The following is a 13,701-nucleotide window of genomic DNA, read 5'->3' as shown; positions in this document are numbered from 1 at the left end:
TTGTTCTTAAAAAAACTTTTTCTCTTCTGTTATATAGAGAACATAAAACCTACATGACGTTGCAATACACACTTAGGATCAACCTGTTGCCTAAATACTAGATATTGCAGTGCCCTGTTCTGTGACACCTGTTTTACCTCTGTAATGAAAAATGGCTTACATGTCTATGTTTTCTTTAAATAAATTGTGCAGACTCCTAGTGGAGACTGTTTTTGTAGTGTCCTCCTTGTTCCTGTGAGGAGAACCATCAATGTAAGTGCTGTAAAAGCATTTCCTGATGTGTCTTCTATAGAGGGCTATGTGGGATGTCAGTCACATGAATCCGTTTAACTTCATTGCAACTCATTCAGTGTTCAAAATTACCAGAATAACAGCTACTGCAGATCATAACTACCCTAGGATCTGGGTTCTCATATCCCTGATTAGAAATCATTACAAGGTTGAGTTTATATCACAAGCAGCTTTTTGCCTTTTAGCAGGTACTAGTAGATCAGATATTTAGTGACAGAGTGGCTGGAAAAGAGTTGTCTTTGGCTTCTTAAACATATAGCATTTATCCAGATGAAAAATTCCTTAAGTGTCATACAAAATTTCCTGGAGACAAGAAAATAGGGTGTGATTTGTGAAAGAGTACCTGCTTGTCAGCCTAAAGTACCAGGTGCAGCTCTCTGGTTTGTATTTTCTCAGTGGTATCTGCAGCACCACTCTGACTGATAAACAGCTCCCCATTTATTGTCAGCAATTTGTGAGCACACCAGCCACTGTATCTTTGACATGACTGAAGCAGCAGGGCCTGTCTTCTCTAGGAAATGACTTTAGACTATCTCTTCTGGCTTGGTATTTGTTTTTCAACAATGCTGATTATCAACAGCATGACATGCAGGGAAAACATCTTCGAATGTATACAGGAGTCCAATTCATAGACTGAAATATGAGTAAAACAGACTACTGGGGCTGGAGAAATGAAAAAAGAGAAATTACTTTAAAGCTGCTTAGATTCAGAAAACATCTGAATGAGAGCAGACATAAAAAAAAGGCAAAATATACTTTAATTCTGTTAAGCAGTAAGAAAGAAATGGTCCTGTTTAACAGGAAGATGATTTAATAAATCAAAAGAGTTTTTTAAAATGATGAATCCAAAATGAGGAGAATTATTAAAATTACTGTCTTTATTATTTTAGATTAAGATTAGGTTTTAAATGTAAATTAAAGTTAACTTTAAATTATTTACTTGCTTACTTATAATTTATTTCTCCCTTTTCCTCAAGATTTTTTAGTTTGTTATACTTTGCAGGGTTTCTTTTTTGGGTGTGGCAGGTGAAGATTTAAGTCCATCAAGACTTGAATTCTGTGACTTTCTAAGCCTTTGGGGCTTTTTAAAGCCTTGCCTGGACAGAAGTAGTTTGAGCAAATCTTTCTTGAAGCAAAAGTCCACCCCCTGCCCCTATTTCCTCCAGAAAGAGGAATCAAAGCCTTTGACCTCAGCTAATCATTTTTAGAGAAATAGTTTTATTTTGTTATATTTTTAACAGCAACCGGTTTTCTGGTAGTTGTGCAGTTTCTTTTAATTACATCTTTCTTCTTTCTCACTATGATCACCGGATTCAGGAAATATTGGCGTTGAGGAAAGGCAGATGGCTCCATTTCCCAAGAGCTGTCTGTGGCACATTTTAATATACAATATGTACATCTCTGTGATACATAGTCTCATTGATTGCCAGGTATTTAAGCTGATAATTTGAGTGAAAACCCACTCTGTAAGTGTGTCAGTGGCTGATAGACTGTGGATGATATTTGGGCCTCGCAACTCTTATTTACTGGAAAGATATTATTGTACTCATGTTTTGCTGTAGCATCTCAGCATCTCAATATTAAATTGATAGGTTGTTTTTTTTTTTTTTTTTTAAATAGGACCTCGATGTTTGAAGTTGGCAGATTAATAGGTTCTTTTGCTCTAAGACCAGAGCTCAGCCCATTTTGTGTTTATCTTTTTCTTTATAGGTTCTTGTCTTTAACCTTGATGCTCTCCTCAAATCCATTAATTAACTTAAACATGTCCCAGAACAGGCCTAAAAAAAGTAAATGTTGTGAGCAACAGTTCTCTGTTTCTGTTTATAGAGTGGCTATGGAATATTGCTCAAAGTAAACATTATGCTGAATTTATTGCATAATCTTTCCCCAAAGGTTTGCAAACTCCCAGTAGTCATAGTTAGTAACAAGAGAGGGTGTACAGAGCAACACCTCTCCCTGACAGCTTCAGAAGTTTGAAAACACTTCAAATGTGCTAACTTTCTGCATTTGTTATTTCCTCCACAACCACTTGTAAGAGATGATCTCGCAACTCCCACTGGGTCCAGCTCTGCCATACCTGTGGCCATGTGCTGCCTGACATGCCCAGGGCAGGAGCTGTGCTGCCAAGGGAACACCAAGGCAGCAGGAGATGTGGAGTCCAGAGGTGGTGAACATGACCCACCCATGGTCACGCTGATGCGAGGGCCTCTTCTGTGTACGAGCTGACCATAACCTCAGGTGTCACTGTGTTCTCCAGCCTCTGAGTCCAACTTGCTGGAAGAAGGCATCCCTCCAAAATACCTTTCCATTAGGACAACTGTGACCTAACTCCTCTGACTGCACCTGTGCTCTTAATGCTGCGTCTTGTACCAAGGCCTGGCCCTGAAAGCTGATGCTGGCCCCGTTTCAGTGTGCCCTGCTTTCATTCTTTTGCAGAGGCCGTAGTGTGACAGCCTTCCCCCTATGGCGCTGTGAAACCCTGTGCTGGGTTCAATGGAGCCCTGTGTCCCACGCTTTGAGACTCTGGCATCAATCAAGTTGTTTTTTTACTGCTTCTTAGTCTTTAGCAAGGAGGAAAACACTTTCAACCACATGTCAATCTCTACTCTTTCAGCTGGTGCTTTAATACCTTTCCTAAGGGGAAAAAGTCACAGCAATGTGCTATTTTGTCTCCCTGATCTGAGAGTGTTTCAGTGATAAACTTACAGGTATTCAGGAACTCACCATCACAAGCAATCCCATTTCTAAGGATTGTGCTGGGATTCCCCTTGAAAACAGTAAATTTGCCTCTGAAGAGGCTTCGCTAGAAACCTGTTCATCATAAAGGAAAGAATTTGAAAAATCAGCAGAAAATAAGATTTTTCAGTATTCTAATAATTCAGACTGTGAATCATTTACTATGTAGGAAAAAGGTTTATATTGGCTGAATGTGCTTAGGAGTCAGGATTTGGAAAGTATATTATTCTAGCAGAGGAACAGTGCAAGATAAATACTTAGACTTATGTCACTTTTGGTAAAGGAAAATCTAAAAAAAAAATAGTTGAAATATACAGTCGTATGTTAGCAGATATTCCAGGTGCAAAAATGCAGGTTTTTCTATTGTTATCCCTTAACATACTTTGTGCATGTGCCCCATACCCTCCACAAAGCATGAGCTTTGGGGAGGTTAAATAAGCCTCATAGAGGAACATATGTTTTGTACTGGTCCTATACATGATATAGTTTTAGCCAGAAAAAATCAGCCACAAAAATGAGAAAATTGTAAGATGGGAAAAGACACCACCAAACAGCAAAATCATTCAAGAGATTGTCTAAATTAGGGAGCAAAAAGTAATCTTGACTGGTTTCATTTTGAAAATGTAAATAAAAAAGCTTGGAAAAGCTCAAATTCTAAATAAATACAAAACCTGAAAACTATTATGTTACAGTCACTCCTTTCTGTATTTCACTTGATAGTGGGCCATCATTTAGTCAGGGACTGTAAGACTGGGGTCTCTAGAAAAATCTATTGGCATCTACATGTTCATAAAACCTAGAGAGCTGATTGATGGTCCACGGGGTTAATGACAACAGTATGACTTTTCTAACAGGAGAATTTGCTTCTGTGTAAGCAGATTTCCTTTCTTTAAGCTCAGACAGGAAGACAGAGAACTAGAAAAATATGTAGCTAGGTGTTTAACGAAAAACATTAGAACTGCTTTTGATAGCTGTCAGCACATCATTCACATCTGCAAATTGCTATACGTCAGTTTAGATATTCTTAAATGTAACTTAAAAGTACTACATGAGAAGATTTTAATCAGGGTTGATTTACATCTGGAAAGGTCTTTTGTAGAAAATGCTATGATGAAGATATTGAAAACTAAGTTGGTTTTGGTACATGATAGCTGGAGAACAAATTTTTATAGAAAAAACATTCCTTCAGAGAGTCAGCATGTACTTTGAGGCCCTGACACACCTGTTACATCAAATTGATTGCTTTCATGCTTGCAAATCTGCCTGCATATCTGCAAAAGAATATTTTAGTTATATAAGCTTTCACATACAAATTGACTGACAAAAATTTTGTTTGAACACTAATTTTCTGGAACATCAACACACATCTGGCCTGTGACGCAGCTATGTTCATATTCACATGGATAACCTGAAGCTCAGGAAGGTACAACGTGTTCTCAGTTATTCCAGTGGAAATTAGTTTTTCTGGGCTGAGACTGCATTCAGTCTAGCAGCACATCTTTGAAAATACAGCCTATGAAGACGACCGGTTTTGCCTTGTTCCTTCTGTTTGCAAACCTCTGCCATAAAGAGGTCACAATTTTAATTCACTGTCCTATTGCAGTCCAAAGTGATGGCAGAAGACATAACTGCTACATCAAAGACAGGCCTGCTCTGCCCATGTCAATGTGCTCACTGAACCGAGCACTGTTTGTGTTCAGTCCTTCTGCATTGCTTTCATTTTTTTTAAAAAACAACATATTGATTTTATTTTCTGCCAAGAAAAAACTCTGACCACAGTAAAATAGTTAACAGAGAACAAAATAGATAACTTTTATCCTAATTGAATGACTTTTTTGCTCTTGGAAAAAAATAGTAGCATCCAAAATTTGTCAAAATTTGGTATATTTACACCTTCAGTTGTGCAAATCAAATAAAGCATTCTTGAGTTGTTACAATATTTCAATGCATTTATAGGTTTTCTTTTTAAAATGAGCTTTGTTTCATGTGTGCGATGTATCTCGCTTGAAAAAAATTACTTGTTCTGCCCATTTTAGTATTAATCAGAATCATCTGTGTATAAACTGGAGAAATACGTCCCCTGCAAAGAGGAGAGTAACTACTTTAATAGTTATCCCAAGATATGGATGAACAGAAAAAATACAGTCAAAGTGATCTAACAATAGCTGATATTTTACAGGGCTCTTTTTACTGAACATCTGCCAGTGAGATGTATTTGGAGTACATATATTAATATGCTTTGTAAACAAGAAATTTGTTTTGAGCCAATGTAGGGGGTAAAAGCATTTTATTTGGCATAACAATATCCAGTTATAACTGGTTTGGAATTTTGACTTTATAGACAAGTTACAGTGTGACTTTTCACTGTATGAAATTAATCACATTGACTGTTAAAAAAATAAAAGATCAATCCGTTTTATGTAGTGTTGTATCATTTACTGTGGTAACTGTTAAAAATAGATAACCAGAGGCTAATAGATGTTAATGGTTCCTTTCACTATTAAAAAAAATCAATGTTTCATGGTTAAAGAATACCTTCATGTGTTCTTTTTGCTTAAAAGTGTGATTTGAAAACACCCAAACAAATCAGTGTGCACTTAAATTTTCACATGAGGTTTGATAAATATTTTCTGTGCTAATTAACCTTGCACTTCAAGAAAGGAGAAGACTGGGCATGTTACTACTTGTATTCCAATGACAGAAACAGATATTCAGCACTTGTTTTTTTATTAAAATATTATTTTACATACATTCATGTGTTTTTTAAGGGCCACATAGTCTAATTTAAGTAACCTTTTCCACAGCTTTTATGTATTTCTTTCAAACTTTTTGGAGACCAGTTAGATTTTCAAATCTAAGTAATTAAAATTGTAAGCTATTGAGTTATTGACCAATACTGAGCTATTAATCAAGCTAAAAAATTCTACAGTAAGGGTTCAGTGCTCTGAAGCACTGTAAAATAATAGTGTTTGTGTTCACTGATGCAAGTAGCCACAATTAAGCAGCTCACTTGACAAATGAGATAGTTCACTTTATTTTGCACTTAATTGAATTGTACATGCTTGGTCACCATTGACTCCTTCCCTTTAGTTTTTGTTTCTAGCCATTTGAACATAAACATTTGTTAAAGATAGAGCAATTAAATTGGTGTTGGCCATTGGCTCTAGAAATGCAGACATGAAAAGCTGTGTCTTAAAATGTTATGCAGGTTAAAAATCATCAATATTCCTCTAGAAAAATTCTTAATTTTCTTAACAAAAAGTCTGATGAGCATGTAGGACTCTGTTGCTAACTTACATCAAAACAAAAAGGAAAAAACCCAGTAGGATGTTGATATTAAATCACTTTTACCAAAAGGAAATATATAGACATTTTTTCTTCGCATTTTATTTTAGTTAGCCATGGTGTTTGCATTTCAGCATTTCTGTCTCACCTTGCTCTCTTGTACCCTTTTCTTTCTGTGTTTGCAGTTTGTTTGTTATGGTTCTGAATTTCTAACATATCAATCAGTTTTGTTTGTTTGTTACGTTTGTTTTTAACAAACTGTGGTGTTGAAAACCTAAATTCTGGGTTTCATTTCAAGATCATAAAAATGACATTTTCAGTCTGGATGGGAGAAACATGTAAATTAAATGCAAACATTTTCAATAGCAGTAAAAAAATAAAAAGGTAATTGTAGTATGGTGGTTATTTTTTCCAATGTCTGTCATTGAAAAAGGTGATCTCAAAAAACCTAGATTCCTCCAAAGCAATATGAAGAATTTAATGGCAAGGAGTCACAGAATCCATCTAGGATATAGGTAAAACAATCAGATGTGCATTTGTAGGTAAGACTGTAGCTGGCACCAAGTGACAGAAGATTTCATGAGTCTCTTAGCTCTGATGTGAGAGAAATTTTTTTGTGACTCAGGAGTGCTACATTGAGTTTGAGAGAAATAAGGCAGGCTTACCATGTGTGGTGCAGGCTCAGTAGCTTGCTAAGCCATGTTTTGTGGGACACGATGCCTATAGACTCTCAGGCAATTTCTGCACAAGCATTTCACATTTGCTAAAGAGGTCATGAAGTTTTGGGTATGTTTCTCCCAAGAAAGCCACAGAGAAGTGCACCCGCAGTTCTCTTTGGAAATTGCTGGGAAGACCAGATGTTCCTGCCCATATAGTTTCCTGCTGATGTCAACAGAAAGCACTGACAGCACCGTGTTTCTCTTTCCCATTGCAGGCCCTACCAGTGTGGTCACTGCTCCCAGTCTTTCTCCCAACCTTCAGAGCTGAGGAACCACGTAGTTACACACTCCAGCGACAGGCCTTTCAAGTGTGGCTACTGTGGTCGTGCCTTTGCTGGTGCCACAACTCTCAACAATCACATCCGGACACACACTGGGGAGAAGCCCTTCAAGTAAGTACTTGGATCCAGCAGCCCTTGTCAGCTGAGTTCAGAGAGGTAGATGCAGCGCCGCTGTTCACCAGCATCACCGCTCCATACTAGCACACGGCAGAGGTTCCCTTGAAAGCCAAGGTCATACCGTGAGATAAAACCATTAGTGACATGGCTAAAATCAGAATTAAACCAGGCTTGGTTTTGGGTGGCTTGCAAGCCCTGAGCAATTTTATGTTCTCTAATGAGAACTTCTTTACTTAATTAAATGTCACGCTGCTGCTAGAGAACCATAGCTGAGAATAACACTCAAGACTGGGATAGGCTATGCTGTAAGGACGCTAATATGATTCTTTGATGTCTGTATACTGAGGTAGATCGAGCTTTACTTAAAAGCTTATTTGGATCTGGTTAAATATGGGGCAGAAATATACATCTTTTTTAGTCTCAGTGTCACTGCATAGAAAAAGCAACTCTGGCTTGCAGCATAAGTTTGGTAAGATCACAACAAGAAATTGATAGTGTTCAGCTCTTTAAGACATAAGAAAAAAAAGCCACCCAATCAAGATATGTTTAAATTAAATAGGCTCTGCTTGTTTCTGCAGTTTTTGTTGACTGAATTTGAAGCAAAGTGCACAAACAAAGTCTCAGAAATTTTCCCTCTATGCTCACCTCCAGCCATAGCATAGGTGATCCAGGTGGATTTTTCTGTTGTGCAAGGCTCTGCCTACCTGACAGGAGGCGTTCCCTCAGAATACAAATTTTCCATAATTATGTCTGTGTCTTTGCTGAACTGACAGGCACAAATTTTATAGATATTGACTGACAAGTACAAATTTTATGGATATTATACCTGTAACAATCCCACTTTGGAAGAAAAATAATGTATTGATAACAATGTATAATGTATTGATATAACTTCTTTTGGAAGCTACCTGATGTTCCTAGGAGGAATGGGAATAAGAGTAGAAGGTGTGTGTTTCTTCCAGTTCTCCAAGGAATATCTGTCCTCTGTCTACTTTTCTCCATTTGTCTTTCTTTTGTACTTTTGTTGTACTGTGCTTTCAGTCTTCTGGTTAATGTAATGGGGCCTGTCAGAACCCCTCATAACAAGCTCAGTAGAGATACTGGTAGAGATGCTTTGCCTCCATATATGGTTGAAAGGAAGCATGGTCTCCATACATATCTCTGCTGGGGGCAAGGGGACAGAGCCAGGAACCAAATACTGCATGTCTGGTACAGAAGAGCTTGCATACCAGAAATCATGGTTAGGATTGTGTTGTAGGTGGCAAAACACAGAAGCTCAGAGCATCTAAACATCGACACCTCCAGAGCCAGGCTGTTGAGTGCTCAGAGCCCACAGAAAGTGAGCCAAAAGTAGTGTAAGCAATCAGATTGATTTTATCTAGTTGCTGTGTAAATAGATTTTAGTAATTAATGGAAGAGGTTTCCAGGTCAAAATGGAAAATAGATTTCTTTTAATGTTAAGGTGTTACTTATGTGTAACCTTGTTGACTCCACTTAATTTTTTTCCTTAGCATCCTGGTTTTGTCATGTTTCCAATAGATCTGCTATTTTTCCCCATTTAGAGTCATTATTTTCCCCCTTTAGTTTCATATTTTTTTTCCTCCTTTCCAAAATGGTCTACACTACAGCACAATTTCATTTGTGAAAGGGCTTAACGTATGTAATACAATTAACCAGTGGTCTGGGATTTGTTTGTTTTGCCCTGCTTATGCTGAATTATTTAAGTATTCCGGGATGTACCTGCCTATTCTTAAAGCTGCAGGGCAGAGCAACTAAAAATGTGCATGCTTTGTACTGCTTCTTTATGACATGGCATAATCGCATTCTTGTAAGATTTTTATTTAGTTTCCTCAAACTCAAGGAACAGTAGTGACAGTTTCTCTCTGGTAGTCTTGTTGAAGTATTTGCAGTAATCTAACTGGTAATTTCACATGAAGTTAAAACTGGACCTGCAGATCTTCCCATTCCTGTTAGTCAGATAAGGGGACACATGAGCCCTGATCCTGCAAGATGTTCGAAAGGGCAGATTTGCCTCCCATGCAGGACTGATTGTGTTTGAGAAAGGAGGGGCAGAAAATTTTTCTAGAAATTGATTCGCCCTCTCTGCTGGAGGAAAAAGAAACAGCTGCAGCTCATCTGATGTCTCATCATCATTTAGATCCTCCTTTGAAAAGGAGGTGTCCAAGACCTGGTGTTAAGTAAGCTTAGGAAAAAAACTCAACAAATTCTAGTAAACAAGAACCATAAACGAGACAAACAAGATTTCTGTCTCTTGACCATGCAATTTAGGTTTAAATTTTTGTTTACAAAGGGATTTTGATACTTGCCAAGAAAATGTGAAAAACAGAAAAGTCCATAGAGGTAGGGTTTCTGTAGATCAAAAAGGTTTATATTTGTGGTAAGGTACTTACTTCTGTTGAATAATATTTTTGCTATTAGCAAGAACAACCATGCATGGATAATGCTAAGTTACTTAAATGTGAGCTAAGTTATTTTTAAAATAACATGCATAATTTTAAAGGTGTTGCTGACTTGTATTTCATGGGTGAAAATGGGTGGTCAGCTGGACAGTTAACTTGCATCAACTGTGAATGCAATCTCACGATTTCTAGTGCAGTAGGGCAGTTACATCTGTAAGTGAGTTTTTGGATTAAGCAGGCGATGGCAAAAACTAAGTGTATGTTTGTATGCATATTATTTTCAGAAAGTGGTGTTAAAAATGGTGAATATAGAGTGACAGTATTTTAAAATATTTCAAGTTAATTGTTATATAAGAGGTATTCTGTGATTGGTTAAAAAGCTTTTTCTGTAAGAAGACACTTTCTTTGTAGGTCCTAGGTAACTTTGAAAGTATGGTGGAAGACTATTTGCTTTTTGTTACAGATAACAATGCTAAGTGAGGTTATCTGCAGTCAAAGCTTTAGCTGTATTGCCTGGACTGCAGGTCCAGTTAGAAGGGATTTCTTTTCATGTCATCACAAGCTATCAAGTCAGCCTCACCACTGTAAAGTTTTTTGTGTGTTCTTATCTTACTGAAGTCTCCACTATGGCTGCTGGTCTGGGAACAAAGCTCTTAAGTAGGAGAAAAGGGAAAATTATTTGCCATCTCTGTTTTCTTAAATTCTTTCCCTCAGTCTCTTCCATTTCAACAAAATTATAGATAGTTAAGGAACTTGCCTGTAGAATCAGGGTTATGCAAACCTCTAATAATCAGGAGTCAACCAAAAAGAATTAGAGGAAAGATTCTTTCAGATTGGGATAAACCAGGTGTTTTTCATAGTTTCTTACTGAAATGCAAAACTGGGGAACACCCATTTCGGGTTGAATATAGAATATAGATGTTGTACCTACAGTGACATCTCAGCTTCTCAGCTCTGTACTGGTGTTTGTTTGTTTGTTGTTGGTTTTTGAATTCACTTTTAGGCATTTTTCTGGTGGTTTGTGTGTCTTAAACTCTTTCAAATTAGTTTAAAGTTTAGCATTAAATGTAGTTCTTGAATGAAATCTTAAAATTTTTATTTTGAAAATAGCAAATGAAGATATTTTTTCCTAAAATAAATCACAGCATTTTCTTCACCCAAAGCATTTCACAGAGGTTGACATAAACTTGGGAATTAAACCAATCCTGCTTATAATCCTCAATGTCAATGTTTTGAAAGCACTGTTAAGTAAACAAGCAGACCAGTGACAATGAGGGCTACCTAACCAAACTTGGAAAATCCAGTACCTTAGAAATATCCCAAACTGACTGATGTTCGTTTGTGAATTTAGGAACCGTTTTGTTTACCAACCCCACCCCACACAGGGAAATTTTGTGGTAGAATGAAGTCTTGTGTTTGAGGTTGAATATTGTAGTACAACAATTCTCCCTACAATTAAAATGAAGACACACACACATTGTAAAAAAAGGTAATATAGATCCAGTTTTCACTGATGGCTTCTAATTTTTTGAGGACTATTAAATAGCTTCTTTGGATCTATGCTGTGTCAGAGGCTGTGTAAATTACTCTCAAATGCCATCAGATGGTTTAAGTGGAAATTATGTAGTCTTCCAGTTAATAAGTATCATTATTGCCAATACTTGTAGCTACAGCTGAGGCTTAACCAAAAATTTGGTATATGTCTAATATCCAGGCTTATGCTCAGCCCCATGGTTGCTTTGTGAGTGGTCTCATGAGAGGTGGGCTCTTTTTCCTTCCTGGCTGTTTTGGCTACTATCAACCTTCCAACACAACATTGAACATGTGTGGCATTGAACATATGCGCAAAAACGTGCACGCACATGCTCATCAGTCTCATAAATACAGGTCATTACAGTAGTTATTCTTCTACAACAGGCTGTGAAAGAATGGTTGATAGAGGGAAACAGTACATCAGCATTCAAAAGAAAAAACTATTCTTGATTTTCCTCCCATTCCTACCTACCATGAAAGAGTTATGCTCATTGCTGTGACACTGTTATCTTCACCTTTCCTATCAGTTTGTCTTAGGCAACCTTCTCTGGACTGTATTGAAAAGAGGAGTCAGGGGACTAATAGAGGTCCCTGCCTGTAAGCCAGGTACTTGTATATCCAAAACTGTAGTCCTAAAAACACCATCCACACCCTTTGCAAGTGCCTAGAAAATACTAGGCACCTCGGGTACTGTCTGAAGTTTACCTGGGTACATGAGAAAGCCAGGGGAATTAAGTGCCTTGCTGAAAGCTTTATTCTGCCTCTGTAGTGCAGAGAGCACAGCCCAACCAGCAGCAGCCCTAGGCACCCATATCCCTCTTGTCCAAAGGGCAGATGCTTGCACCAACATGTTTATTCTTTTCTGGTCTCTCTTCAACATCCTTCTTCCCTGTGTCTGTATGAAAGTGTCCCAGAACAGTCTGTAGCTGGGGAGTTAGAGCACTGTCACAGCTGAAGAAGCTTGTGGATAAAAGGCAGGAACTTGTATTTTAAACAAACATAATGAGCTTTGCTCTGTGCTTTCAAGAGCAATGCAAGGTGCTGAGTGAATATGGTGTCCAGCTCTAGCCTCCCAGGCAAGCTACAGAAAGTGTAAGGAGGTTCACCACAGCTTCATGGCCAGCGGTTTTAACAAGTAACTCTGTCTTTTGATCACTTTATATTCTTTCTCTGAATCACATATGGCCACTAGGCATCCTGATATAGTATATTTCATTTATTTGGCCAGGCACTGCCACACCTGATTTTGTAGGTTATTTTGCAACTATATTCCACTTAAGTGGTCAGGCAAGGATCCAATCCTCCTATTACTCAGCAAGCAAAGCACTTGTGTTTGTAGACATCAAAATAACAAAACTATCAAGTTCAAGTAGATAGCAATATCTCATACAGACTAAGTTAATCCCCAGCCTTAAAATTGATTCTAATGCCTCTGTGACAGATATATATATGTATATAAAAATAATACAATAATTTGCAAGTTTGTCAGGCAATGAAAGGTAGTATATTTTGACACACTAATCCAGTAACTAATCAGTATTCTAATAAACAATCAGCATACACTAATGTGTCATCAGCACTTCAGAAGCTCTGGAGAGTGGATGATGTGCACATAGACGCTAATGAATACCCCAAAAATCATTAAGCAATCAATACTTCTGAGTTATTTTCATTGAGCTGATAGGTCTGATACATTAAAGCTGACATTTTACATTTGTCAAGATCACAGTGCAGTTTTTAACAGTGGAACAGGCTGCTAAAAATATTCCATGAAAGACAATCAAAGAAACACAACTTAAAAGTGTTGACATTTTAGATTGGTACAGTAGCTTGGATGAATGACTCTGTAATGTCTATGCTAAATGTTACTGAAGCAGAACTTTCTTACTAAAAATTACTAATGTGAAGAACATTCCACAGTTACGTATATGTGCAAATATACTTACTTTCTTTTGTTTGTTTGTTTGTAAGCAACTAGATCAGTGACAGTTCACTTCCTATCATTCACATCAGTGAAGAGAAAAGGACGAATATGAATTAGCTGAGCCCTTTATTTTCCTCACTTCTCCTTTGAAGGTGAAGAATTCATCGTAGTGATGCTTTTACGATAATCTTCTTTGAAGATAAAACATCACATAGCACCATTAAATCAAAGATGGCTTTTGGAGTGAGAACCATACAAGAAGAATCTGCTGCATCCATGTTTGTGACTTATTAAACACCCTTATCTAGTGTTCAGAATGCAAATTAAGAGTGCTGTACTTGGGAGATTAAATACAATAAATTCTCTTCCAGGGCAGGGATAGGGGATTCATTCCA

At 37.4% G+C, this 13,701-nt stretch overlaps 1 protein-coding gene across 1 annotated transcript in view; it reads left to right on the top strand.

Moving 5' to 3' along the window:
* Window positions 1-13,701, top strand: part of PRDM6 (PR/SET domain 6) — a 73,321-nt gene that overhangs the window by 58,747 nt on the left and 873 nt on the right. The window contains exon 6 of the mRNA XM_065657426.1: window positions 7,247-7,423. Coding sequence (XP_065513498.1) covers window positions 7,247-7,423 — 177 coding nt within the window. The remainder of the gene's footprint in view (window positions 1-7,246; window positions 7,424-13,701) is intronic.

The sequence above is a fragment of the Caloenas nicobarica genome, chromosome Z (assembly GCF_036013445.1).
Source record: "Caloenas nicobarica isolate bCalNic1 chromosome Z, bCalNic1.hap1, whole genome shotgun sequence".
Lineage (NCBI taxonomy): Eukaryota > Metazoa > Chordata > Aves > Columbiformes > Columbidae > Caloenas > Caloenas nicobarica.
This window is presented reverse-complemented; position numbering and strand designations above follow the sequence as displayed.